The 27,870-nt window shown below is 46.0% G+C and overlaps 9 protein-coding genes across 11 annotated transcripts; 4 read left to right on the top strand and 5 right to left on the bottom strand.

Annotated features, from left to right (window-relative positions):
- Positions 1–76: 76 nt before the first annotated feature.
- Positions 77–2,677, bottom strand: LOC120456182 (serine/threonine-protein kinase Nek2). The gene has a single exon (XM_039642853.2). It carries the CDS (start codon positions 2,535–2,537, stop codon positions 315–317), a length of 2,223 nt encoding a protein of 740 aa, XP_039498787.1. The 5' UTR covers positions 2,538–2,677; the 3' UTR covers positions 77–314.
- A 1,427-nt stretch (positions 2,678–4,104) lies between these two features.
- Positions 4,105–4,357, bottom strand: LOC120456231 (NADH dehydrogenase [ubiquinone] 1 beta subcomplex subunit 1). Its single transcript, XM_039642917.2, has one exon. It carries the CDS (start codon positions 4,355–4,357, stop codon positions 4,187–4,189), a length of 171 nt encoding a protein of 56 aa, XP_039498851.1. The 3' UTR covers positions 4,105–4,186.
- Positions 4,358–4,377: 20 nt separating this feature from the next.
- Positions 4,378–4,888, bottom strand: LOC120456232. 2 transcript variants are annotated; one of them, XM_039642918.2, is made up of 2 exons: positions 4,804–4,888; positions 4,378–4,546 (listed from the first exon to the last, which is right to left on the bottom strand). In XM_039642918.2, exon 2 carries the CDS (start codon positions 4,540–4,542, stop codon positions 4,378–4,380), a length of 165 nt encoding a protein of 54 aa, XP_039498852.1. In that variant the 5' UTR covers positions 4,543–4,546; positions 4,804–4,888. The 2 variants fall into 2 exon arrangements, with proteins under 2 accessions (XP_039498852.1, XP_039498853.1); XM_039642919.2 differs by having other exon boundaries at positions 4,711–4,805.
- Positions 4,889–5,095: 207 nt separating this feature from the next.
- On the top strand, positions 5,096–7,869 carry LOC120456178 (general vesicular transport factor p115). Its single transcript, XM_039642848.2, has one exon. The coding sequence runs from the start codon at positions 5,203–5,205 to the stop codon at positions 7,714–7,716; it is 2,514 nt and encodes an 837-aa protein (XP_039498782.1). The 5' UTR covers positions 5,096–5,202; the 3' UTR covers positions 7,717–7,869.
- A 555-nt stretch (positions 7,870–8,424) lies between these two features.
- LOC120456222 (40S ribosomal protein S6) lies at positions 8,425–10,290 on the bottom strand. The gene is made up of 3 exons (XM_039642905.1): positions 10,142–10,290; positions 9,699–9,903; positions 8,425–9,096 (listed from the first exon to the last, which is right to left on the bottom strand). Exons 1-3 carry the CDS (start codon positions 10,145–10,147, stop codon positions 8,561–8,563), a joined length of 747 nt encoding a protein of 248 aa, XP_039498839.1. The 5' UTR covers positions 10,148–10,290; the 3' UTR covers positions 8,425–8,560.
- A 473-nt stretch (positions 10,291–10,763) lies between these two features.
- Positions 10,764–12,561, top strand: LOC120456208 (bystin). The gene is made up of 5 exons (XM_039642888.2): positions 10,764–11,006; positions 11,071–11,188; positions 11,279–12,071; positions 12,126–12,245; positions 12,307–12,561. The coding sequence occupies exons 1-5, from the start codon at positions 10,878–10,880 to the stop codon at positions 12,455–12,457; spliced, it is 1,311 nt and encodes a 436-aa protein (XP_039498822.1). The 5' UTR covers positions 10,764–10,877; the 3' UTR covers positions 12,458–12,561.
- Positions 12,562–12,601: 40 nt separating this feature from the next.
- On the bottom strand, positions 12,602–17,435 carry LOC120456214 (fibroblast growth factor receptor 3). 2 transcript variants are annotated; one of them, XM_039642896.2, is made up of 6 exons: positions 17,337–17,435; positions 16,114–16,480; positions 15,305–15,751; positions 15,067–15,244; positions 14,871–15,007; positions 12,602–14,814 (listed from the first exon to the last, which is right to left on the bottom strand). In XM_039642896.2, exons 2-6 carry the CDS (start codon positions 16,193–16,195, stop codon positions 14,636–14,638), a joined length of 1,023 nt encoding a protein of 340 aa, XP_039498830.1. In that variant the 5' UTR covers positions 16,196–16,480; positions 17,337–17,435; the 3' UTR covers positions 12,602–14,635. The 2 variants fall into 2 exon arrangements, with proteins under 2 accessions (XP_039498830.1, XP_039498829.1); XM_039642895.2 differs by lacking the exon at positions 17,337–17,435 and adding an exon at positions 16,798–16,992.
- Positions 17,436–17,860: 425 nt separating this feature from the next.
- LOC120456217 (very-long-chain 3-oxoacyl-CoA reductase) lies at positions 17,861–20,987 on the top strand. Its single transcript, XM_039642899.2, has 5 exons — positions 17,861–18,450; positions 18,882–18,928; positions 19,783–19,858; positions 19,924–20,264; positions 20,321–20,987. The coding sequence occupies exons 1-5, from the start codon at positions 18,285–18,287 to the stop codon at positions 20,654–20,656; spliced, it is 966 nt and encodes a 321-aa protein (XP_039498833.1). The 5' UTR covers positions 17,861–18,284; the 3' UTR covers positions 20,657–20,987.
- A 313-nt stretch (positions 20,988–21,300) lies between these two features.
- LOC120456175 (sorting nexin-25) lies at positions 21,301–27,852 on the top strand. The gene is made up of 11 exons (XM_039642843.2): positions 21,301–22,243; positions 22,322–22,461; positions 22,612–22,708; positions 22,792–23,103; positions 23,608–23,780; positions 23,837–24,243; positions 24,305–25,042; positions 25,104–25,283; positions 25,345–25,482; positions 25,548–26,231; positions 26,295–27,852. Exons 1-11 carry the CDS (start codon positions 22,128–22,130, stop codon positions 26,661–26,663), a joined length of 3,354 nt encoding a protein of 1,117 aa, XP_039498777.1. The 5' UTR covers positions 21,301–22,127; the 3' UTR covers positions 26,664–27,852.
- Positions 27,853–27,870: the final 18 nt, after the last annotated feature.

The following is a 27,870-nucleotide window of genomic DNA, read 5'->3' as shown; positions in this document are numbered from 1 at the left end:
GCGTTTATTGAATTTAACGGTTACCAGCAAACAACATTAAACAAAAACACAAACATCCAGATATTAAGCACAATGGTTTCATATTTAAGCAATGTATATTTATTTATAAGACTAATGCAAATTGCACACTTAATGGCAGCTGAAAAAAATAGTATCTTAATGCTAATAATACGGGTGTAAAATATGGCAATTCAAAAAAAAATTGTTGCACAAAAAATAGTGTAAATATTTCGGAACTTATTCCACATCACAACGCTCATAGTCTCCATGGTTGCCATGGCTCCTGGACTGCACATCTCGCTGGCTCAATCTGCTCAGATCACCATCTGGTCGCGCGTTGTTAGTTTCTGATGGCCACTGGCCACCACCAAGGATCTGCGCATGCGGTTTCGCTGGAGCGTGGAGTTCCGCTCCCTCACCGATTGCCGCAGATGCTGGCGACGTGCTCCACCGGGTCCAGATCCACCGACTCCACTACCGCTGGCCTCCCTCTCCGCCGCATTCATGGCCGCCAGCAGCTCGAAGGCCTGTTTCTTCTGCTCCTTTGTCCAGAGATTGGCCACTGGCGGAGCTGCTACCGGCTGCTCCTGGGTGATCGGTGGCTTGACGGCCAAAGGGGGTCGCTGCACGCGAGCTGCAGCTGTTTGGGCTGCCTGGTTGACCGCTGGCAAGGATTTGGAGGTCGCCTTGGATCCGCGACTCAACCCGAAAAGCGAGAGTATGGACTTCCTGCGGGTGGAGGAGGCCTGGCTGTCCCCGGAATCATTGCTGGATACGCTCATTTGCATGGGAACACCAGTGGGCGGAGGATTCACTGCCGGATTCACCGTCGGTGGGGGCATATTCTCGATGCCATACGTGACAAACTTTTGTGGCGACTTGAAGGTAACCTTACGCAAAGTGTTTAGCGATTTTGGTGCCGGAAGAGTGGCCAAATTGAGTTTAGCCACCGTGGGCGATGTTTCGTTGAGTTCAATGGTGCAGTAGGTGTCATCATGGTGCGACTTCGCTGGCTTCCTCGGTGGAATGGGCGGAGCAATGGGCTGCCTGCAATTGCAAGTATGTTTCTCCTGCTGGATAAGTTTTTCCTGCATCTGCCGCTCCAGCGATTGTACACGCTGCTCGGCCAGCTGTAGCTCCTGCTCCCTGGCCTGCAGCTCCTCCAGCTTCTGCTGCAACAGGGACTCTTGGGCACGAATTGCGTGGAGACGAGTCTTCAGTACCTCATCGAATATGTTTTGGGTAAGAGCACGTGGACTGCTATTGGCTTCCTTCAAAAGCTCATTTTTAAGGGTTTCTTGTCCATTTTTCTGCTGCTCCTGATCCTTCCTGCGGCGCCGCTCCTGCTCCAATTCCACCTGCCTCTCCTCCGCTTGTTCCTCTCTCCTTATACTTTCATATAGGGCGGGATCCGACAACTGTAGTTTTTTGGCAGGAAAGATCTTTCGCTTGGCGGAGTAGAAAAGTTCACTTCGCAAATCTGGAGTAAAAACACCAGTGACGCTGAGGCGCCTTTGCCCATAGCCTTCATTGAAGCTGTACTGTTCCGTAAACATGGTGCTCGATAACTCTGGATGCACCTCATCCTCCTCTTCGTCCTCGAAAAGTCTGCCACCAGAAGGCAGTGTGAAGAAGTCCTCTCCAGCATCAACTAGACATGGAAAATTGCCATCCAACTCGCTGATATTACGCACCACCAGCGGATGCCGAATGATAACCTCGATGCCAGGACGCTGTTCATGATCCACAGCCAGCATGAAGGCGATGATCTCCTGCAGATCAGCACTATAGACCGCCGGAATCCGACTGAATTCACCCTGGGCGATCTTCTCGGACAACTGGTCAAAGGCTCTACCGCGAAACGGCGGTCGCAGGGCGCACATCTCGTAGACCAGACAACCAACGGCCCAGACATCGCTCTTCCGGTCGTATTTCCTGCCCTTCACCAACTCCGGGCTCATGTAGTGCGGCGTGCCCACAAATGAGGCGGCAAAGCTCTGATCTCGTCGCAGCATCCGGGCCAGACCGAAATCTCCCAGTTTGGCATTCCCGGCTGCATCCAGGAAGATATTAGCCGGCTTGATATCGCGATGCAAGATGGTCCCGTTGGGGATTTTGTTGTGGCACACCTGAAGCGCCCGGCAAAGTTGGAAGAGCACCCGCCAGATGTAGGGCTCCTCGAACCGCTTCCTTTGGGACCTCGCACGCTGGACAATCTGGGCGAGATCGCCGCCGGCACAGCACTCCATCACAATGTACACTGACTTGGCCTCTCGGTTCACCAGATGGTGGTAGTACTGCACAATATTGGGATGCTGAAGCTGCCGCAGTACACTGATCTCGGAAACCAAGGCATCGCACTTGGCCTCGTCCAGTTCATCATAGTTCATTCCCTTCCAGGCGAACAATTCCCCGGTGCTCTTGTCGCGCACCTTGTAGCAGGTGCCGAAGGATCCATTCCCCATCACAGCCAAAACCTCGTAATCCTGCAGGGTCTTTTGCGAAAAGTCCATGCCGGCAGATTCCTCTCCGTTCATTGTACCTTAAATCTTTCTGTCACTTTTATTTTGGTTATTCTGCCGCCTATTTCAAATGATCCGCTTGCTTCGAAACCCAAACACGAATTGAGACTGGTTTTTGGGATGCAGGATTTCTGGAATTCTCATGGCTACCTGCAAAAACGGGAGAGAGAGAGAAACAAGTGCGCGAGGAAGAGGGGCTAGTGATGTCGCTAGCCCGCTAAATATGGCGGGGAAAACTGAATATTCTAAAAACAAGCAAGATACAAACTACATTGTTTAAATGCTAAATAACAAAAAAATTAATAAGTTCTCATAATATATTTACATATAATGAATAAAAATAATTTGTAAATTTGATTGAAATGTAAACCCATTTAGATATTCGAAATTATTAGAAATTACAACTACTAATTAAAATTTATAGCAGTCATTACAGCATGACCTTCGTTTGAATAACCTTTCAATAAAACCCTTTCGCACCTGGCTGTTAATGGGCAATTTGGCTTTTTTCCCGCCCAGTACCACCAGCACTGCCTTGTTATTGTTGCACGTCTGGATCTCTCGTTTCCTTCCAGGAATAAAGATCGTGCTGTTACCCTCTCGCTCGCACCCACCAAGCACCGGTATCCACTTGCAAATCTTTGGTCTCTCACCTCCTCGCTCAAGCTCTCCCCCGCTGTGAGAGAGAGAGCACTTGTAAGGCGAAAATCTGGAAAATCCGCTCCATTTGATCCCACTGCGCCTGTGTACAAACTGCTGACCATTGAAAACAATGGGCTAGAAAGGGGCAGCACGCCCAAGAACACAATTCCAGCGATTCATCACGCTCAATTCTGGAACTTGAGCCCAAGTCTGATCTTGAACCGGAATCCAAAACCGAATGCAAACCCCTAGCTCTCAGCCATAAAAATAAATTAGTTTTGTTGCATTGGCATTTCAATTTGCTGCCTTGTTTGTAAAAGTGGAAATGTCCTTATCGGATTTCATATTTCACATTTGAAGTGAGCGATTCTCCGCTCGAGGAGTCTGCCTAACGGTTTCAGCTGGAAGCAGTTACATACGTAAGAGCATGGGCGTACGAATGATAGTTTTAGGGGGCTCTTCTTTAAAAATAGTTTGGTAATATTATCGTTTGGTTAACGCTTAAAAAAATATTAAAAGTCCAGATGTTGTTGTAGTTATATATATACATATGTATATATCAGATCATCGAATCCCACTTAACGAAACTCATATGATACACCACTTTTGGCAAACCACTATTGATTTGATTTATGTGACATGCTCAAGAAGTCCTATGAAAATTAATACGAGTTTTGGGGTACACAATATCCTGCCTACGCCCCTGATCCCAACTAAGCAGAACTCACATATCGTGCAGCGATGCCCAGGTAAAATCCCTTGAAAAACGAGTTATCTCCATGGATTTTCGTTGGTTTTCGGCTTATCCTTAGACGTGTGTTGATGTTTTTATGGTTTTCCTGGGTAAAACAAACAATGCTACGCAATCCTTCACAAATAAATCACGTTTCCGACCGCAAATCTCCGCCCCGCCATGCAGGTAAACCAGACGACAGGCGTATTTCACATTTCTCCGGTTTATTGGTTAACAGTGAGTTGGGGGAAATAAAAGAATATATGTGGGATGGCGATGCTGGGCAGGCCTACCAGGATGGCGCCTTACCCTCGTTGCCACCGGGGCGGCCGTACAGGGCACTCTTGTCGCGGAACATGGTCATTCGTTCCGTCTCCTTCTTGTCCAGGAAGTGACCGATGGCGAATCCCAGCAGGGGCAGCGCGCCCCACAGTGCTCGCTTATCCAGTCCCAAGACCATGGTGTATATTTGTGTATCCCCTAGCGCTGATCCTTTAGCTGGGCTTGGTGTGCCAACTGGAGCTGCTGGCGTTTCCACTCGCGTGTGTGCGACCAATCTGCGTAAATCGATCCGACTGCAACAGTGGGAAAGAATATCACTGCGCCGTACTTTCGTGCCAATTGAACCACAATCCCACTGCCCATAGGTCTGCAAGACAAGCACACGAGATGGCTAGATTTACATATGATTTACACACAAATTGATGTGGGGATTTGTTATGTTATGGGTATTTTGCCGGATTACGTAATAAAAACGAGTGATCTCTCCCCAGCGGCGTGTTAATTCTGTTGAAATTTTTGTAAACTTCTTACGCCGTATATGCGAAACGCCTTAAATAGTGTTTTTATGATCCTTTCGCTCAATTTTAAACTCAAATTGCTAAATTAGTTTTGTTTTTAACTTACTTATAGCATCGATAGCACCAGGGCTGTCGAGTCGTTTTTAGTTCAATGAAATTGACAGTAAAATGGCTATCGACTATCGCCGGCAGGGTTGCCACTCAGATCAAGTTCAGAAGTCAGCTAGAAACTAGCTATATATTCTTCATTTTATTTATTTTCTAGCAAACAAAAAATAATTTAATTAACTTATAAGTTTGAGGAGAGGTAAATATTCAATCATGTTCATATGGGTAAATTGTGCTTTTAAACGTGGATTACAAATATTTTAAGAAAAGACAGTTATCGATAAGTGGGCGCCTATCGGACTTCGGGCATCGCGAAGCCGCCCGTCAATTGTTTTCATGAATTGACGTGTCGTGTTGAATGCGAAAAACCCAGAATAGACCGTAAACACACACTTGCATGGAGTTCCTGAAGAGTGGCATCAAAACGGTGCTGGGCAGCACGGAGCCGGGCCAGCAGCCGAGTGCCGCCGAGACGGTGGAAAAGCTGGTGGACCGTGTCTACTCATCAACGCTCCTGGAGGATCGCCGTGATGCCTGCCGAGCGCTGAAGGCCCTGTCCCGCAAGTACCGCATCGAGGTGGGCGCACAGGGCATGCCACCGCTGGTTCAGGTGCTCCAGAACGATGGACAGGATGCAGAGATCATTAGCTATGCACTGGACACACTGTGCAACGTGGTCACCAGTGAGGAGTTCGACGAGGAGGCGGACAATCCCACCGTTTCGGTGAATGTGGGCGAGCAGTTCACGGAGATGTTCATTAAGACGCCGGAGCACGTCACCGTGGTAATGGGCTATCTGGACGAGTATGATTTCCGAGTGCGGCGCGCCGCCATCCAATTGATTACGTCCCTCATCTCGAACAAGACGCGAGAACTGCAGGATTTGATCCTGGTCAGTCCCATGGGCGTTTCTAAGCTGATGGATCTGTTGACGGATAGCAGGGAAGTGATTCGCAACGATGTCCTGCTGCTGCTGATCGAACTGACCAAGGGCAACTCAAACATTCAGAAAATTGTGGCCTTCGAGAATGCCTTCGACCGCCTTTTTGAAATTGTCCGTGAGGAGGGCTGTTCGGATGGCGGAATTGTGGTGGAGGACTGCCTGATTCTGCTATTGAATCTCCTCAAGAACAACTCTAGTAATCAACAGTTCTTCAAGGAGGGCAGCTATATCCAGCGATTGGCGCCAATGTTTGAGCTCTCACAGGATGCGGAGGAGGTTGGCTGGTCGCCACAGAAGGTCTCAAACTTCCATTGCCTGCTGCAGGTGGTGCGGGCACTGGTCACGCCCAGTAATCAACAGCAGGTGGTGGCCGCCTGCCAGCGGGTCATGCAAAAGTCCCGACTGCTCCATGCTCTCTGTGAGATTCTGATGAGCAGTGGTGTACCGCCGGATATACTCACGGAAACCATCAATGCTGTGGCCGAAGTAGTGCGCGGCGATCGGGACAACCAGGATGAGTGGGGAAGAGTTATGGCTCCGAGCAGTCCACCCAGACCGGTCATCGTGGTCCTCCTTATGTCCATGATCAATGAGAAACAACTGCTGGCCCTGCGCTGCGCCGTTCTTTACTGCTTCGAGTGCTTCCTTTATCGCAATCCCGATGGCCAGCGGGCGGTGGTACAGACCCTGCTGCCCTCCAGTGCGTCCGATGTTAGCGCCCTTTCGACGGGACAACTTCTTTGCACCGGACTCTTCTCCACAGATGCGCTAGCCAACTGGTTCTCCGCAGTGGCCCTGATGCACTCGCTCGTAGAGAATGTAGCTTTAAAGGAGGAGCTACTGCGCGTACTGCTGGCCACTCCGGGTGGCCAAAGGCCCATCACTCTGCTCGAGCAGTGCACTAATCTCATGCAGCAGGAACGCTACCGTTTGCAGAGCAAAGTGGGCCTACTAATGCTCCTCAGCTTGTGGCTGGCCCATTGCCCAGGTGCGGTAAAAGCTTTGCTGGAGACGCAAGGCACCATGGCCTATCTGACGGCCCAACTTTGCTCCAACGAGCACGATGAACGAGAGTTCCTTGTCCAGGGCATGTGCGCCTTCCTCATGGGCCTTTGCATCCAGTTCAATGACAACTCACTGCCCGGACAGAAGCGCGAGGACATCAGTCAGCTAATCATCAAGCGAATTGGCCAGGAGAGCTTCTGTAGCAAACTGGCCGAAGTGTCGCGCCACGAGGCCTACAGCAGGGCCTGCAAGCAGGCTCAGATCCGTGCCAAATCCGCCGGGGAACTGCTGCTCGACTTCGAATATTGCAAGCTGTATAAGGGATTGGAGGCGTTGATTGCCAAGCTGGTCAGCGGATTTGATGTAGATGGCATAGAACTGACCGAACTCACACTGAGCTCGGAAGCTTCTGCATTGGTTTCCCAGTACAAGGGGATTATCCGTGGCATGGATGCCCAAATCCAAGCACTGCAGCAATCCTCCAAAGAACTGGAACAGGAGAATGCCGAACTGAAGGAGAAACTTGGTGAGGAGCAGTCGCTGAAGGCGCAGCTTTTGGACCAAAACACGCTGCTAAAGGCACAGCTGGGAGCCTCCACCGGTCAGGTGCAGTCCGCCCAGGGTGCGGAATCCACGCCAACGGCCAACGAGGAGGAGCTAAATGCCGCTCGCTACCAGGCCAACATGTACTTCGCCGAGAACATCCGTCTGACGAAGGAGCTGGAGACACTACGTCAGCAGTTGTCAGCCGAAAAGCAGCGTGCAGATGCGGCGCAAGAATCCCTGGCGGCCACTCAAAAGGATCAAGAGGATTTGCTCGAACTGCTGGCCGATCAGGAGGCCAAGCTAACGCGTTACGAAGAAGTGGACTCGTCTAATGCCCCTCCCACTTCCAATGTAGCTCCCAGCGTGCCAGCAGCGGGGGAAGAAAGTCCCATTCCCAGTGGCACCGCCAGCAGATAGGAATCGTTTCACGGATGAGCTGCTAGCCACGTATTACAACTGGAAATTGCTCGACTGCCCCAAACACGTTTTGCTATCTTATATACACACATTCTACTTGTTTTATATTTATTTAACCTACGTACAGAATATATGTCTAGATCCCAATTGAAACGATTCCATTTTATGTTTTGGCGGGAACTGCATCAAATCGCAAGAGATAGCTATATTCGCTCACGATTTCCTGTTTCCATCTCTTTCCAATTCGATCCCAACTTTTTGTCATAGATAGTGTTTGTTTTGACGTTTATATGTTTAATAATCTTAATATATTTATGATTGCGCTAATCGCAGTGTTGCAAGGAAACCCTTTAAGCCGCTTTCTGACCTTGTTAATTTAGTTTAATGTTCCTTTCTCAGATAATAAGTGTGTTCATCGGCTTATTATGCCAAACATAACTTTAATTTATCAAAACTGTTGCATTTAACTGAAGAAAAGTATGAAATAAATAATTGAAAATAAAATATACTGGCCATTAGAACCTGTCTTTTTGATAAAGAACTTTCAGTGCATAAAAACATCAGTGTTTCCCGTCATGAGAAGCTACTGGCTAAGCCACAACCAAAACCACATGCAATATATATAAAAATACAAGGGAATATAAATCGCTACTTGAGGAACTCGCACTCAATCGTACATCGTACTACAATTCAACAGAAGACAGCACATTGTATACCATTTTTCACGTTTATTTAACATAAATGGTTACAAAGTTTCTTTTCTCCTCTCGTAGATCATCATGTGGTTTTGATCAACGTTCAGTTTCTGCTTAAACGAAGAATGTGGGTTCCGTGTCCGCGGCGTTTACTTCTTGTCGCTGGAGATGGAGCTCTTGGACTCGCGGATGGAGGCAGAGCGGCGGCGCTTGGCCTCCTCGCGCTTAGCCTTGGACTCCTTCTTGCGCTGCACCAACAGCTTGGCGTAATCGGCGGCAGCCTCCTTGGAAGCGGTCTGGCGCTTCTTCTTCAGCGCAATGCGACGGTGCTTGCGCTGCAGCACAACAGGGGTGATCAGGCGCTGGATTTTGGGGGCCTTGGAGGTGGCCTTCTTGTTGTCCTTGGCGGGCAGAGGGCGACGCACAACGAAGCGACGCACATCATCCTCCTTGCTCAAGTTGTAGAGCTTGCGGATCTTGCTGGCACGCTTGGGTCCCAGGCGACGTGGGATGGTGGTGTCGGTAAGACCGGGAATATCCTGCTCACCCTTCTTCAGCACAACCAGAGCCAGCACGGACATGTTGGCGTCCACGATGCATCCACGCACAGACTTGCGCTTGCGCTCGCCAGTGCGGCGTGGGCGGTAGCACGAGTGTCCCTTCTTCAGGAGCAGACGCACACGGCCTGGGGGCAAAGAAGATTGTGTTTATTACTGTTTCTTGATAGGAATCTATGGAAATAAGCAGTGATTGGAGGGTGACTTGCTGGTTAACCCTTCGAGTGTGCAAAGTTAGCCAATAGTCTTGTGATATATTAAACCTTTTTGTTTTTTTTATAGCTCATTCCTAGGTTATGTTTGGAAATGTGTTTGCAAACTCTAGAGGAACTTTATCCTACTAATTGTTGCTTAACTTTGGAGCTTGCCCTAGTCACTAGTTGCTAAATTACTACCTCTTTCCAACTTTAGCACTAAATAGTATAATACTATGTATTCTGAATGGAGGAACTCACCAAAAATATACACAAATCTGCAAGACGCCATCATATTTAGGTTATGTTCCCCAAATATAATGACAATTATCACAAGACAAACCCAGGTTACTATGTTCTTGCAGATGCCTATAAGTGTTTCCATGCTGAACATGGAAATCTACAGATGGGATAGGGTCTGTATTACAGAAATCTCTCATTTCATTGGCTACACCTGACCAGATCTATGCCGGCTACCACAGATCCCTCCAATCACTGGCTCAGCACCACAGTTGCGAATTGGATTGCAAACTTACCGTGGGTCAGGACACCCTGCTTCATGGGGAATCCCTGCTTGTCGTTGCCGCCGGCGATGCGCAGCTGGTAGCCCTTCCACTCGTCACCGAGGATATCGGCCTCCACAACCTGGCCCATACGCTTCTCGTAGAAGACGCGCAGCTTGTGCTCGTCCACCACTTCGAACAGCTTTTGGCATCCCGTCGCGGGATAGGAAACGTTGAGCTGGAACACACAATAAAAAAAAAATCAAGTCACACACAATGTATAAACACATATATATATATATATTTCTTCGAATCGCATCGGATAAAATATCATCCACTTATTTTATCGCAATCACTGGACATTTTCGCTTGTAATTTGTTTGTTCACCGCGCCAGTGCTTGCGCTTTAGCATTTTCGCAATATTTCACAAAGTCGAAATTATTTATATCAGTAAATTCACAAATTTTTAGCACACCTTCATATTGTCGGTCTGTTTGCACGCAACGCAGAAAAAAAAAGAAACGGCGGAGGTCTGTTGGCTGCGAGCGCAGGGTTGGAAAAGACCGATAGGAGGAAGTAGAGATGGCAAATCGACCAGTTGTGCCCGCGCCTATCGATAGTTCGTGTTCGCGGCGATATTTGTTCACTTCATCCGATGTGAAAAGTTAGCAGACAATTTTTTTGAAATTTTATAAAAATATAACTGGGACCTAATATAATAAAGAATAAATAAAAACTATGAAATTCAAAATAAACATTAAATTGCTTGTAATGGATTAAAAATCTATTAATTGTGCCAAGAAAGATTAAGAATAACATAACATAACATGTATATACCAATCGTACAAATTTTAATAATTGCACTGACTCAATTTGTATTTTACGTGGTCCGGTCTGAATATTTTTTATGCAACTGCTTAAACACAACTAGAAACAAATATTATGGATTCAATCGTTTTCATAACGAGCTTCAGAAACAATATATATGTTCACTTCACGATTTTTAAGTATCGTTGTCGTCACCATCCCTGGTCTTACTGGCCTATCGAAAAGCCAGCCCTGCTGCAACGTTGCCATACAAGCGAAAATGTGTTTTGTTTTTCGATTTCGCAAATAGCCGGCAACGCCAGTGCTTTGTTGCAACACGTGTAGCGATTAAAATTTGTGTTGCCTTTATTATTACGCTTGATTTTTGACAATATCCGGGCAAAATGGGTAAGCCGAAGAAGGCCAACGTGGCGACGATCAAAAATGTAACCCTGGAGAAGCAGATCACCGAGGGCAGGGTGGCCAAAAACAAGAACAAGGATAAGGTCAAACTGCGTGCCGAGGAATCTGCGGTAAGAACTCGATTTTAAACTGCATTTCGTGTTATTAATCAAATTATGTGATATGTCAACATAGAACATCGATGCCAGGAGCAGCCAAAAGATCCTGGCCGCGGCCAAGCTGCAGCAGTTGGAGCTGGACGAGGAGAACTTTCCCAGTCTGGTGACCGTCAAGAAAGTCAACTTCAATTTGAGTAAGTGCGCCAAATGTGCTTATCCTTTTAAATCTAACCTAGCCGCATGTATCAAAAATAATTCATAATAAACTGTCCTTACTCCCCTAGACGATGGACATGTCAAGGAGGATGAAGAGGTCAACGAGACTGACTTCATGGCCGACCTGGACATGGACGAAGACGATGTGGCCGCTTTCGAGCGTTTCCAGCAACCTGCACAGGAGGGCAAGCGTACACTGCACCTCTCCAAGATGATTATGCAAAAGATCCAGGAGAAGGAGGCCGACATTCATACCAAGATCTCTGACGAGGGCTCTCTAAAGATCGAGGAGATCGACCCGAAAGTGAAGGAGATGTACGAGGGCGTACGCGATGTCTTGAAACGCTATCGCAGTGGCAAGATCCCCAAGGCCTTTAAGATCATACCCAAGCTGCGCAACTGGGAGCAGATTCTGTTTATCACTGAGCCCCACAATTGGAGCGCTGCTGCCATGTTCCAGGGCACCCGCATCTTTTGCTCGGTGCTGTCGCAGGCAATGGCCCAGAGGTTCTATAACCTGGTGCTTCTGCCACGAGTTCGCGATGATCTCTGCGAATACAAGAAGCTAAATATGCATCTTTACAATGCACTCAAGAGGGCTCTGTTCAAGCCGGCTGCCTTCATGAAGGGCATCATTCTGCCGCTGCTCGAGGGCGGCGATTGCACACTGCGCGAGGCTATCATTTTCGGCAGCGTGGTGGCCCGCAGCTCCATTCCCGTCCTGCACTCCTCCGCCTGCCTGCTGAAGATCTGCGAGATGGCCTACTCGGGAGCCAACTCCATATTCATCCGCTACTTCCTGGACAAGCGGTATGCTCTGCCTTATCGCGTCGTGGATGCCGCAGTCTTTCACTTTCTGAGGTGGGTATTCTCACTGCAATGCCATTAAGATCGAAATAAAATGTTGTCTTGCAGATTCGAGAACGACAAGCGTGAGTTACCAGTGCTATGGCACCAGAGCCTGCTGACCTTTGCCCAGCGCTACAAGAACGATATATCCTCCGAACAGCGGGATGCACTGCTCCAGCTGCTCAAGTAAGTGAATTGAGGTCTATAAATACCCCAGCGCAATTACTAAATTAATTCCAAATTGCAGAAAGAAGAGCCATTTCAAGATTACACCCGATGTGCGTAGGGAGCTGCAGGCGGCCAGTTGTCGCGACGTCGAAATGATGGAGACGGATAATGGCCTGGCTGGGCAGCCAGCCAAGATGTACACAGATGCGGATGTGGAGTACGAGGGCTGAGGCGGTCTAAATTTAGGATAACTTTAAGATGATATTGTTTTACTATTTAATATCGGATAGTCGTTAAATATGTAAATATACCTACATATGCAGTGAAAATCAAATGCAGATGTTTATTCTGTGGGAAAATGAAAGACTCTTCCATATGTTTTGAATGTTTTAATAGAAAAAACAAATGTGTTTGTGTCTGTGTGTGTGTGTATTTTTTTTTTTATACAATTTTGCATTAAGTTTTAGTTCCCTTTGGTTTTTGCTCTTTGCATTTTGCTGACAATCGGCTATTGACCAGAGGACGTCCGCGTTACACATTATGTATGTAGTTTTATAATCTCAATTTTAAATGTAGTAATTATTAAATATAATTCTGTAACCAAAATCTTTCTAAAAGTTTCGTTTCGTCACTTTCTTTAGTCTCTAAGTATTGTTTCGTTATCTCACTCCAACATTTGTCTTGTTTTGTTTTTTTTGCTTGTTTTTTGTTTTTCACTTGTGTTGTTATTTAAGGGCATACTCCAAGGACCGATTCGGGTCGGGATCAATTTGAATAATTTACAATAACTACACTGGACCATTTGAAATAAGTTTACCCAAGTACTTAGGCCTCAAGCCTTATCAATAATTTCGTTACTTAACTTTTCTTATTTTTGTATTTTTCTTCTGTGTGTTTCAAGCTGAGCTTTGATTTCAAAATACAATTTGTAAGAAGAGTGTTTGGTATGTATGTATGTATATAATAACCGATCTTGAAAGCAATATGTATTTGGAAAGCCGTCAGTGAGTAAGGATATCGAAAGTTTTTTTTTTTTGGAGCTTATATAGGCGGTGATCGTTCGAAGCTAAAGCTTAAGACATAAACTGATATACTCGCATGTGGGGGGGAGTACAGTGAACACCGAATGAACGCTCCTCACCTGATGCCCGAGTCGAGAAATGAAAGTGGCAAGTATTCATTTGCTTCTTGTTCTTGATCGTGATTTATTTCGTTTAATTGAATTACTTCAAGTGATTTCGGTTTTGGTTTTTCGATTTTGATTTTGGTTTTTGGTTTTTGGGACCGTTTTCAATCAAAGAATCAAGTATTTACCCATTGGTCCGAGTTGTGTTGTGTTTTCGACTTCAAAAGTATACAAATATATAGAATCAATTTGTTTTGCCTCAAATGGTCATTGGTTCCGCAACCGAATTAACAACAATTAAACGATATGTATCCATTTTGAATGGCACAGTTTTGTTAACGTTAAACATTACCTAAGTGTTTCTCCTCTACATTTCTAGATCATGGATAAACCAAGGATAAACCCAATCTCTGATCAAGCTCACGCATTTTACAATGTTTCGAATTATTTCAATAATTTAACAACCTTTTTCTGTGTGTGTGTGTGTATTTAAGCCTACTTAGCTCTCCAGTTAAGTATTAAAAAAAATCGGAGAAAAAGGCAAAAAACTGAGTGAAGGATAAAAGGGATAAATGAACTACGATTTTGTTCGGTGTTTGATTATTATTACGATTAGAATGATCCCAACTGATATGCTGTTTGATTTCAAGAAGCTACAACCATATTTTCATTAACAAGGCCTTGGATCGGAGGTGTATACTATATGTTAATCGGGATATAGAATACACACGAGCGTTATGGAAATATTTGTGACGACCTTTCGAAGGCGATCCGAGTGAGAAACAATGCATTAAACCTGCTTTAATCGTTTGGACCTTACAAATCTAGGTATGCATATCCATAATGATGTGGTGGTAACAAAGAGCTAAATGGATACGTTAGATGCAATAATGTATAATGTATAATGTGTATGTATATAAGATCAATATGTTTTAGCCAACATAAACACGGCCGTTTTGGTAGTACAATTCGATTCGATTATGATACTAATAATGTTTTGTTCTAGCGCTAAAAATCAATTTCTCATCTAAATTTCGCGTACGCCCTTACTTAGTACGTGTTTTCAATCTTTCGATCTTTCGATTTCCGGTTTCTTTTGTTTTGTTTTTTTTTAAATACACTTGACTTAAGCTTAGTATTCGGTTTATGCTATGTATCGTACGTTAAACAACCCATGATTAGAGTAAAAGTCGAAAATGCAATCCTGGACAAAGACTCATTTGGTGTATGCATTTCCCGGGACACAATCTGGGATCTACGATCTCCGGATTAGGCTGCGACGTCATCGTCTTGACTCCCATCCCCATCCCCATATCCGTGCCGAGCCCAATCCCCGTACTATTCCGGCTACGGAAATGGATCCGGAGTTGCACACGCACACTAGAAATAACACAACCATTGTGGAGGCGTTGGCCTTTTGGCGGCTTCCATTCGCATGCTGCATGGCGGCTGGCTCCTCACCTGAAATTCCGGATTGTATATATGTATGTATACCACTAAGATGGATACACACTTACCGTTCAGCACATGGACCACCACCGTCTCCGTAATCTCATTGCCCAGCATGCAGGTGTAGTTGCCGGTGTCCTGGCGATTGGCATTGGCGATGTACAGGCGACTCAGAGCTCGTCCTGGCAGCATGTCCGTCTTCACACTGCAAATGCATGGTAATAAATAGATAAAGATACACTCAGCAAAATCTCGAGTTCGTACCTGATTCCTCCGCGGCTGGTATCGTAGTTGAGCAGACGCGGTCCGTGCCGCCAGGTGATGTAGGAGGAGGGATGCGGAATCTTGGAAATGACGCACTGCAGCTCGATGGTGCTGCCAGCCTTGTAGTACTTTTCCGGCGTGGCCGAGCCCCGCTCGTCGAGGATCTCCACGTGAGGAACTATGACATCAGCATGGCAATGTTACTGCATGTTATGTTACATTACAAAAATGCGCTCACCAATTATCGTAAGGTAGACGAGCAGGACGAGCGGCGGATGCGAGGACACCTGGCACTCGTAGGGACCCTCGTCCCGCTCGTTGGCGAACTGGATGAGCAGCTTCCAATCGTTGGGCTCCTCGAACTCCAGCGAATACCGCGAGTCTCCGCTATACGTGTGCTGGCCAAAGGTGATCAGGGTGAGATCCTCGCCACGTCGCCGCATCCAGGACACCGTCTTGCCCTGCAGATCGTTCACTCGGCAGTGCAGATAAACGCTGGACGAGAGCTGGGTGCTGATGTTCAGGGTGGTGTACGGATCGGCGAAGAACGGAAATGGCTCGTGCGTGGTCGTCTCGGTGACCTCCAGCTCCTCATCCTCGGGCGTGTCGGTGAACGGCGACGAGAACTCCTGCCAGAAGTTCTTGGGGAACGTGTCGAATGGATCGCCAGCTCGCGGTCGTTTCACTAGTGCATAATAAATTTAAATAAATTTAAATTCGTTAACTAAACATATGAAATCATAAAAGGAACTTAAATAAATAGCTAAATAGATGATATTTTTGTAAAATAAATAACACTTTTAAGCCGAAAATATAATTGATTGATACATTCAGCTGAAGTCATGGATAAAAATGAAATCGATATGAAACATATAATTCGTTCACTTTTATGTTATATAGAAAAATAGGCACTTTTTCCCAGGGTTAATCCGCAAAGTAAACAATGGGACTTAATCTTCAGCTGAAAAGTGCCAAACTTTTGAGTTGGGTAAAAGTTTGCCATGTGATTATAGCAAAAATACGTAGAGAAGGCATGAGGAGACTCACATGTGGTCGACGTGGAGCCCGAGCCGATGTGATGGAGTGAGGAGTATATAATCGCCAGTATCCAGAACAGCCTCGATCTCATCACTGCAACGGAGTGTCTTCATACGCCGACTTACGGGATACGGTAAGAGGATGCGGGATGATGCATCGACTGGCGCCACTCGCCGCAGGATATGCACATATGAACGCGCCTCTCTGTTAATCTCTGTTCTCTATCGATCCAAGTGCAACTGCATCAGCGTCCCACTGCATCGCCAGCGAGGATTCCACAGACTACGGATTCGCTTATCGATTGCCCTGCGGCATTAAATTGCTGGACATATTGCACTCGAGTATTTGCGATTTCCAGCGAGATCCTTTTCGATTCCTATGGATGATATATTCTCACTTTTCGTGTTGATTTCTTTGCACACTTTTCAGCGCGCGGATGGAGGGCTGGAGGGATTGGGGAATGTCGGACAATTGGAAAATCGGAAAATCAGAAAATCAGAAAAGCGCTTATTAACCAGCTCGTGTTGCGTGTGTATTTATCCTTTTGCAACTGCTGCTTGGATGGCCAATAAGCGGGAATGTAGGTCAGGGCATGCTCTGCGCATGGCCAGCATCCGCATCCCTATTATTCCATCCGAAGAAATCCCTCTACCCGAACTCTACGCCAAACAACAAATTGCAGACGCCACTCACCTCTAAAGCTTAAAATATTTCAATGTTCGGGATTGTTTTTAAATGTAAGTCATTAAAATGACTTATTTTGCTTGCACTTGTGCAGGAAAGAAGCTCTTTTCAAATCGGCGGTTGACTCTGATATATATTTAACTACATAAAAATTGTTTTTGCCGGCCCTTTGGCGCTGTTCTGCCCTCACCCACACTTGTTTCGGCACTGACTCCGCTCCGAAATGCCAGCATCTCTGTCGGCATCTCTGCAATCTAGGGATTTCTGGCCACAAAGCAGGCTTCTTTAATTCCCTTTAGCTCTGCATGCAAAGTAATCAGAAGATTGAGCACAAAAATACCAGTGTTTTACTGTTTGTTAAGCGGCTATAGCGAAAATTCAGATAAACTACCATTCTACATGTCTAATTAAGCTTCAAGTTCGAAATTCGATAAGAAACCGATACTTATCGATAGGCAAAGGACCCTCCCCGCATAAGCGATTCGCCGCTTTTGCTGTCTCACTTTGTCATCAATCTACCGTTAACACACATAGCAGGCGTTACTCACAATGTCAAAAATATTTAACGACGTTAATTGTAGCAGTTGCTAAACTAAATTGTTTATCGCACTTTCTGCTTCCTGCGCATGTGCAGTAAATCAGTGAAACTAATTCGGTGGTTGCCCCATTTTCGCATGTATTGGTGAGAGCATAGAACCTACACTGATGTCGTATGATATATGCATTCCCTTCTTTCTTTTAAATAAACTAATAAATACATAAGTGAACACAAGGATATAGAGAAATGAACAAAACCCAAGAACCAGTGAACCCTTAAGCGAAAAACCAGCGCAAAATTTCATTTTCATCCCCACGTTTAAAATCGGGTGTTGCAGCATAACGGTTCTTGGCGTGATTAATTTTTGCGGGCACTGTTTGCAGCCGCCCTTATCTTTGAATTTTTGGTGGTGTGCGTGAGCGCTATGAAATGACATAAGTGGGCATACACACAGACGCACCCGCACACACAAACACCCCTCTGATGGGGGCACATGGATACGAAAAAGAACCGTTCATTCGCTTTTGTGCCGTTGACAATTGACATTCAATCGGTTTTACCATTTGTTTTTATTTTCCCCCTTTCTGCCTTAAGTTTCTCCTTTCCAAGAAAACGCATTTGGAATACAAATCAGCCGAACAACACGCGTACAAAAATCGAGCAATCGAAAATCAGCGGCGATTTGGGAAGGGTGTGTGTGGAATTACTACGACACACCACAAATACAGTACGAAAAGGCAGCGCAGTCGGCAGAGGGGCAAAAAAAAAAGGCAGCGGCGTCAGCATTTCCATTTCCACTTCGGCACTGCAGCTCGAAAATCGTAGAATCAGAAACTAATCAGCCGGCACAGGCTATACATATAGCAGTCGTCCGATCGCAATCGCGCTATAAACCAATATACCCACATACCATTGGGTGCTAGAAGTAGCAGGAAGCAGAGTAATACACCACAACGCCATGGAGGAGAACAATTCCCAAGTGCTGAGCCTGCTGGGCGGTCTGGCCATTGGTATCGTTGGCTTCCAGGTCTTCCGGAAGGTCCTGCCCTGGATCTATGCCAATGTCGTTGGCCCCAAGGTCTTTGGCTCCTCCGTGGATCTCGCCAAAATGGGCGAGTGGGCAGGTGAGTCGGTTGCCATGGAAAAAACATGCCGGAAGGAAGTGGAAATGGGGTCGTATCGAGTGCACAGTGAAAAAAACCATAGTCCGTTTGCTAACGATTAAAAGTTTAATTAAAAAGATTCAAGACCTCACATTTATAAGGAATTTCAATATTGAGAACACTACATTCACTTTTTCTAAACCAAACGTAAATGTTCTTCACCTTAATTCCAATATTCTATTGAATTTTGCATAAACTGTTTGGAAGATTAAACTGCCTATATCCGAGACTATAGAAAGCCAACATTGATCTTTTTTTAGGTATGCACTAGTTTCCAGTGGAATACCTGGACTTGAGCACTTTTTTCACTGTGACCGATAAGAGCATTCCCCACGCCCCACAAATCCACTGATAACCCACAGAACGTTTGGCTAACTTATTCATTTTTTCAGTTGTCACCGGGTCCACCGATGGAATTGGCAAGGCCTACGCCAAGGAGGTATGTACATATGTAGCTGACATGGATGCAGTGACCCAATCTTGTCCAGCACCAGCCAAAGTCCGTCCAAGTTCGACTAATGACTATGGCAAAACGGGAAACGGGTCAAACAAACAAACAAAAAAATAGTAATGAAAAGTTGTAATGAGCAATTAGTAATTACTAATTACCGAATTGAGTGTCGCCCACAATGACTTGGACATTGGTTTTGCGGTCGCCAATGCATTAGCCAAGTGAATCTGCACTTTGAAATCGATCTTCAGTCAACAGTCCGGTCGCAAACAGTCCCTAATAGTGTTTGCTTGACTGCAAATCGCTACATTTGCTGCATTTGCCTTCGCACTCGTACTTTTCACTTTTCGTTATTTATTTTTACAAAGTGCAGTCGCAGTTGTTATTTTCATTTTTTGTGTTTTCTTTTGGAGAACAGGCGGTTCCCGGTTTTATTTTGTAATACCCACTAGAAGCTATAGGGAGCACGTGTCGCCTGAATGGCAATTGCTTTATAGGTATATATGTACATACTCGTATTAGGGTGGAGCACAGGGCCACGATCGAAGCTTCTGCCAAATTAGCATTCGGCGTGCGTCCAACGCACACAAAATGGTCCAATGTTCACTCCAAACTTCTATTTGTACACGCATAGTAGTATACTTCAATGACTTCCTGTTCTTGCAACCTACGGGTTACTCTGCTTATCTAGGAATTTACTATCCAAAAGTACGTAAATATGAGCAGGCCTTGTATAATTTTCAATCAAACTATACCACATTTTTTAAAAGACTTAAATAATAGTTAGTTCCATACATTAAGCATTCTGAATATGTTATTAATAAATATTTAATCACTTGCAGCTGGCCCGCCGAGGTCTGAAGCTGGTGCTGATTAGTAGATCCCTGGAAAAACTGAATGTGGTGGCCAAGGAGATTGGTAAGCTCGCACACTGAAAGACAGTTAACAACGTCAACTAACTCTACTTTGCGGCCTACTTTCAGGCGATAAATACGGCGTGGAGGTGCGTGTGATCGATGTGGACTTCACTGGCGGTGCCGAGATCTATGATAAGATCCGTGAAAAGACCACTGGCCTGAATGTCGGAGTGCTGGTCAACAACGTGGGCATCAGCTACAGCCATCCTGAGTACTTCCTGGACTGCTACAAGGCCGATCCCAAGTTTCTGCGCAACATCGTGGCTGCCAATATACACTCGGTGACGCACATGACCGCACTTTTCCTGCCCGGCATGATTAGCCAGCGACGTGGAGTGATCATTAATCTGTCGTCCACCGCCGGTGTCATTCCCAATCCCCTGCTTAGCGTGTACAGTTCCACCAAGGTGAGTCATGTCATCAGCAGTGGTAGAAATCGAATGCTAATAACCATAATTTGCAGGCCTTTGTGAACAAATTCAGTGATGACCTGCAGACGGAGTACAAGGAGCACGGCATCCTCATCCAGAGCGTCCAGCCGGGCTTTGTGGCCACAAACATGTCGAAGATCCGAAAGGCTAGCGTGTTTGCTCCCTCGCCGGAAACGTATGTCCGCTCGGCGCTGTCCACCCTGGGCATTGCCACCCAGACGGCGGGCTATCTGCCCCACGCCCTGCTCCAGCTTGTCATCCACTTCACGGAGGCGGTGTTCGGCGAGCAGTTCGCACGCAATGTCGTTCTGAAGAACATCCTGGGCACCCGGAAGCGTGCCCTGCGGCGTCTGGCCAAGGAACAGTAGGCTATGGACGATGGATGAATGGATTTGGCGGAGGAGGCATTTAATGGGAGTCGGTTGGGATGAAGAGTGGTCAGTTGGGTTGTGGGGAAAATCCGGCTAGTCAAATAGCTTACGTAATCACCGCGTGTCATCCGAATCCACAAACACGAAACTTGAAATACCAAAAAAAAGAAAGAAAATCTACCCAAATAAACTAAGTTTAGTTAGTTTTTGTCATTGATCAGCATTGAAGATTCGCAAACAGCCATGTCATGTAAACAATAAAATAATGTGCATAAGCACAGAGTTACTAGATATATATGTTTCTATATATCTAGTTTCTAATGATAAACAACGCGTTTTATTTGCAGCCCTTTATTTTTATTTGAGTAGAAAGTCCAATAAGAAGCCATTAATATATTCTATTGGCAATGCAGCTTACAGTTGCATAATGTTTCATTAAAATCCCATTTTCTATCAAGATATATATTATTTTTATTTATTTTCCTCTATCGATTTTCATTTTCCACTATGATTTTCTATGTTTTTCGGATGTAGGATTTTCGAAATCCAATTTGAATTTGACATTGGCTGTGTCGATAACGACAACAACTATCGATCCGTCATCGATAGGCGTGCCCTTTGGCTAATCGGCGAGATGGGAGTGAGCGAAAGAGATACAACATTTCGCGCAGGGCGAAGAAGCAAAGCAAAGGGCAAAATTCATAAACATAACAGTAAAGATAGTGGATAGCCGGGCGTAAAATGGATTGAAGCGGGCGGACTCATGACGTGACGTGTTATCAGGGCCAAGCCGATCCCAACTGCGCAGCAGCAGCGACAGCAACAGCAACAATAGAGCAAGAACACCCAACAACAACAACAATAATATCACATCAACCAGAATCGAAGGAGTGTGTAATCATTAATCAGAGTCGCTTGTTTTGATTTCCTTTCCTCGGAAACGAATCAAAACGAAACGAAACGAAACGAAACGAGTCGCGTCAAATTGAGTCGTCTCGAATGAAAACTCCGCTCCGGATAAAGCTGGCCAATCCAATCAACTTGTTGCGGATCCACAGCGTCGCCCAGTATTGATTTAGCGCATATTGCCGACAGTTGTGATTCCGATTCCCGATTCCCAGCCAGCTGTCTCTCTGCCCATATATTCAATATACGGCGGACGGCGCTTCTCCAAAAGCCGATACAAAACACCACTGTACGATACCATATTTGTGTTCGTTTTTCATTCGTTGACGGGAGCGGAGGCGGCGGAGAAGGAGAAGCAGAAGCCGTCGGTGACGGAGCAAGAGAAGGAGGAGGAGGTGGTGGACACCAGACCAAAGCGGAATTGACGCAATTGTTGAGAACTATTTTTAATGGTCAGCGGGTCGAAAATGTACGAAACTCATCAAATATTCAGAAGACAAGTAGGCAATAAGGTGAGGAGGCAGTGATTCGGAAGTCCCGAAACGGCGGAGTCAATTGCCCGATGGAATCAGAGGAGCACGCAGTGGACGCCATGGAGAATCGCCGTTTGCCACTGTTTCCCATCGAACCGGAGCCATCCGTAACGGCAACGCAGCGCCTGACGCTCCTGGCCACCCGGTAAGTCCAGAGTTAAAACCAAGTTGAAATATGTACATATGTATATGGGATATGAACTAACCCTGAATTCCCTTACAGACTACTACGTGCATTGCAATTAAATTGGAGGATTATTGTCTCGGGCATCACGCTTACATTGCTGGCCGTCATCTGGTATTATCCCACCTTCTTTCTGTTTTTCGCCTTCGTGGTCTATTCTCTGGTCTTGGTCTTTGCGGGTAAGTCTTCCGCTTTCATTCCAGGGCGTTTTGCGTATGGAAAATGGAATGGAATGATGGCGAATGAGTCACCTTATCGGGCGCAATCAGTTCCGAACGAGCGCCTAATTAAAATTGCCAAATATCTAATTGCCCTTATCTTGCCGACAGCTGTGGCGGGAACCGTCTATATCCATTATATATTCACCACCAACGAGCCGACGCCACCAAGTCGCGTGCCCTCGCGATTGCTCTACAATGCCACCAAGTGAGTAACGGACTTTGTTCCATATATCTATATATCTGTTCTATATATATGTGTGCTATTTATGTATCTCCATTGACCCGCAGAAGCAACATCTTCGATCTGCCCAAGCCCATCAAGAATCCATCGAATCTGCCCTTGATTTTCGGCAAAACAGTGGACCTGCAGCTACAGCAGATCATTGAATATGTGCTGCGCGATTTTATGCTGCCCTGGCTGGGCTACGTGGTCACCAAGCCCAAGCTGATCAACGATGTGGTGCGCGAGGATCTGTGGAACGCTATACAGAAGATCCACGAACGTGCCCTCCGAATGGACGCCGCCAAGATCATAGCCGTGGACATGGTCAATCGGGTGACAGTGCATCTGGAGAAGATTCGCATCGCTGAGGCCAGAGCGTAAGTCCTGTACCTTAAACTACAAAGCTTAGTATCCACTAAAAGTTATTTGTCGTATGCAGATAAACATATTAGTAATTCCGCTTTAAATGCACAGTAGTAGGTCAAAAACCTTTTCAAACAATGAATTTTTAACAGAGATATCGGTTGCAAGTAGGATTATCTCTAAAAAATTTTTGGTATTGCGCCTAAAACAAAGAAATCCAGGGAAAATGATTGTGATTAGATAAAATAAGATACAATAATATACGATACATTTCGACTCTTTGTTGTATACCTTTGGACTCCAATGCGAGTGCCTCAATAATCTGTCTTTTATCGTTGCGTGAAAAAATGCAGTGCGCACAATTAATTGTAATTTATATGCTTCACCGAAGAGTCATCAATCACAAATTTTTAAATTGGTAATTAATAAGCTGGAAGGCAAAAGCTGGGATTACTTTGCATTCAGCTGTTTTACAATTGATATTTATAATTAATATATAATTGCATTCCTCTTTCTAGAGCTGAAACCAACTCGCCGCCAGTTTTTAGTACAAACTCGTACCTCGCCGACGAAGAGAAGGAGTTGGAGTTCCTGCGCAAGCTATGCGAGATTATGGTGATCCTCCTGCTGCCACGCGGTTACTCCCTGCCGCCATTGAAGGTGCTGCTTAGCGAGATTCTTTCCTTCAAAAGTAAGTACCAATTCAGCATATTAAACAATACATTTTACTCATTCATCTGTGCGTAGTTTTCTTTCCGATGATCAAAATGCTGACAGCACCGGACTACATCAACCAGAAGGTGGTCCAAAACATTGAAACTCGCTTGGCAGCGGCGGCCATGAGCAAGAGGAGCTACGAGTATGCAGCCAGCTTCGAGGATTTCCTCAAAATCATCAACAACTCGGGCAACCTCGAGGAGCTCTCGCTCATCCGCAAGAGCATAGTGAACGACCTGATGCATGCCACCACCATGCAGAACCTGCAGCGTGCCAAAGGCCTGGATCCGGATCACGAGGATCACTCGCTCTCGAAGTCGGAGCTCACAGCCGCCGTTCGGCTGAAGCGCTATGTCCGCCAACTCACAATGGCCAAGGGCGAGTGCGAGAAGAATCTGGCCAAGTTCGGCTGGAACGGCAACTACTCCAGTGATATTGTAATTTAAATTCAACATTCTCCATTCCCACAACACTGATTATACCAATTTTTATTTGCAGGACCTAACACTGGTCGAGATCCTGAACACTGCCGTGGGCCGGCGCTACTTCACCCTGTTCCTGGAGCCGCTGAAGGCTAGCGCTCTGATTGGTTTCTACCTGGCCGTGGAGGAGATCAAGCACGCGCACAAGTCCGCCAGCCATCAGCTGGGCACGGAGATCTTTTACACCTACATCCGGGTGCCAAAGTCAGAGATCCAGATTGACAAGCACGAGCGCAAACTAATCGAGACGTTTCTGCTGGGCGATGCCGAGCCGGACATCTTCTACGACATTCAGCGCAACGTACTACGCACGCTGGAGGAGAAGTACTATCCGCCATTTGTGCTCAGCGATCAATACCGTCAGCTGAAGGAAGCGCTGGACTCCAATGAAATTGCCGATCCCACGCTGCTAATGTGTCATAACATTGGCGATGTCCAGGAGCCGCTGGCCGATGAGCAACCGGGCGCATCGGATGGACTAAATGGCGGAGCTGGTGGTGCCATCGATGTGGCCGCCCACACATCCTATGCCCGACGAAAATTGGAACAAATACAGGAACGCATTGATAAAAAGAACCAGGCGCTGGACGCCCTCAAATACTCGGTGAAGCCGGAGTCCAAGGTGCTGTCGATTCTCGAAAAGGAGATGGAGTGGCTGAAGAGCGAGAAGCGCCAGACAGAGGCGCATTTGCGGCGCACGGACGCCTGGACGGAGCATCTGGGCAAGTGGAAGGCCACCATCCAAAGTGTAGAGGTCAGTGCTCAGCTACTGCTCGGATTTATTCGTAGTTTTTAACTGGCCTTCCATTGTTTAGGTCTCCGATGAGAAAGAGTCGTTGCAGTTCATGATCTTGGTGCATGTGGACGAGGATATCAATGCGCCAGTACAACCGACTTCATCCAAAAACGGTGACAGCGGCCATGCCAATCTACGCAAGCGACCGTCGGGCATTTCCAGTGGTTGGGTAGTAATGCGCTCCCTAAATCAAGTGCATGTGTGTATTTCCTTTAAGATTCTATAGTTCTCCCTTACTAACGTTTTGGTTTTTGCTGCAGGAGCTGCAACGGAAACTGAGGCACGTGAGCTCCAACCTGAAGGCCATCGATCTGCCCACGAACTTTAAGTTCTTTTTTCTGAAAACAGATCGACACGGTCAGGAGAAGGCCAAGGCACAGATTCAGAAGTTCTTGAACGTGAGTTCAATCTTTTTGTCCACACCAAAGAGAAGTTTCTAATGCAATACTCTTTGGCCACTTAGTTTATCCTGGAGGACGATCATCTGAATGGCAGCGAGGCCATCTACACGTTTCTTAGCCCAAGTTCAGACCACCTGAAGCAATCGCTACCCTCGCCAAAGAAGTCCAAATTCTCGCTATCTACGCTATTCCGCAGCGATGCTGGAAAAGCACACGAGGCTAGCAAAGCAACCGATCCCTTTTGGGGACTGCAGCGCGATGATGAGGATATATCCACCTATCTGGACGGCGAATCTGGCGGTGAGGCTAAGCTGCTAGCTGCGGATCTTGACAGCAAGGATTCGATAGCAGAACCGATGTACGCTCTAATGGGCGAAATCTTCGACATGGGCGGGGTTTTCAAGTGGTTGCGTAAGAGTCTCATCTCGTTTGTGCAGATCACATACGGCCGTACGATCAACCGACAGATCCGAGAATCGGTGGCCTACCTCTTTGAGGAGTCTATGCTGCACAACTACTTTTCGGCCATCCTCAAGTCATTTTGGCCAGGCGGCGTCCTTGCCTCCGCCTATCCGACACGATCCGAGGATATGCGCGAAATGACCACCACGGCGGCCAAGGCGCTGCTCACCGACCACATACCGGAGGTACTGTGCAACCTGGTCGGTGCACAGGCTGCCAAACGGGGTGTCCTTAAGGTTTTCGATGCCCTGCAGAATCCCGCCTATAACAAGCAGCTATTCTACGTGAGTAGTGGTTTCATTATTATTAATATAGCCAAATATTTAATTTGCTTATGTTATCTACAGGAGCTGCTGGAGATACTTATGATTGAGTTCTTTCCTGAAATCCGCCAACTGCGTGTCAACAACGCCAATGGAACAAAGTTGAATACGGCCACTGCTGGAGCGGCGGCTGCATCCGCTGCAGCGGCACTGGTGGCAGCCACGGCATCAGCATCGCTGCCCTCGCTTAATCATAGTGGTGGCGGTCACGGCGCGTCCACGGGTGGTCACCAGAACCATCAGGGAGCCTCGACGGCCAGCGGATCCTCAGCTGGAGGTAGTGGCACCGCCGGTGTTGGTGCCGCATCGCACCACCAATCGCACTACCACCACGCATCTCACCACCACCAGCAGCAGCACCACCATTCTTCGCAGACGGGCAGCTCGAAGTAGTGAAGAAGGCCCATTACGTTTTAGATTTTACTTTAACTTAAACGCCTTTTTTTTTTAATTTATGTTATGTTTTGTTTGATTTTATGTTCGATGTTTAATGCTCTCCCTCTCTCTGAACGGTGGATATTGTTAAATTAGCCGGAGAAGAGGATTACAAAGAATAGTTATGTAGAACACAACACAACTCAGTAGTTACCAGTATCATTCCCTGTACAAATGCAGACTTAATATTCAGTCCTTGTTAATTCGTTGGTCCATCACTTCCTGTAGCCAGATTTGTTTGTTATGTGTATATGTCTGTACATAGGTCAGTATTAAGCGTTGTACCAAATTGTTGTTTATATACTCGTATAGTAAAATGTGACACTCAGTTTGAATTGATTATAACTATAGTTCAGTAGCAGATATTCAGCCACAAAGTTGCGTCTGCAGCTGGCGGTGATTCGGTGCTTGTGATTGCAAATCCGCTCCAACTTGTAGATCCATCTGCCACACAAAAATATGATAGTAACACAAAACAGGTGAGATTAGTTTGAGGCAAAGCCATGGGCGTCTTAAACAGTGCGTTCCATGGCCATAAGGCGGCTCTAAAGGTCACTAATTAGCTTAACAAATTATTATTTTTATTTTACTTGGTGATTTCTTATTGACACAAATCTGTATTCCTTGTCGAATTTGTATTTACATAGATTATTTGATTGTTGCACACCGATATCCATCAATTAAAAATTGTATTTGAAATTTCCTAACTGACCAAAATTGAATTTCACATATAATTGGATGCTATGGTAATGGTATCAAATAATCTTAATGACTAAGCGTTGGTTGAGGCTGTCTTAAGAACAGAACGTTTGATAACAATAAATCAGTCGCAAGTCGGGACTTTAAAGAAGCATTAATCCTAAAGCATTTGTGGTTATCCCACTGCATTTTAATACCATGTTAAATTAGAGCATTCAAAAATGTCCCAAAACTGTCACCCATAACCACCACCACCAACCGATGACACCGGCACCTTCTGAAGCACTAGGCAAAATGGCACTTAGACGATCCATTCCAATGAGCCAAACGTATCCCACTTAGGACCCACATTCAGAGATTCGAGGCGCTTTCAATCTATTTATGTATTGCAGTTGTACACTTTTATGTGAAAATGCGAAATAAAGATCGCTATTTATGTAGATCTTAAGCAGTATTTCAATGGGCA

This window comes from Drosophila santomea, chromosome X (assembly GCF_016746245.2).
Source record: "Drosophila santomea strain STO CAGO 1482 chromosome X, Prin_Dsan_1.1, whole genome shotgun sequence".
NCBI classification, from domain to species: Eukaryota; Metazoa; Arthropoda; class Insecta; order Diptera; family Drosophilidae; genus Drosophila; species Drosophila santomea.
The sequence above is the reverse complement of the archived record's forward strand: the minus strand, read 5'-3'. Positions and strand labels throughout refer to the sequence as shown.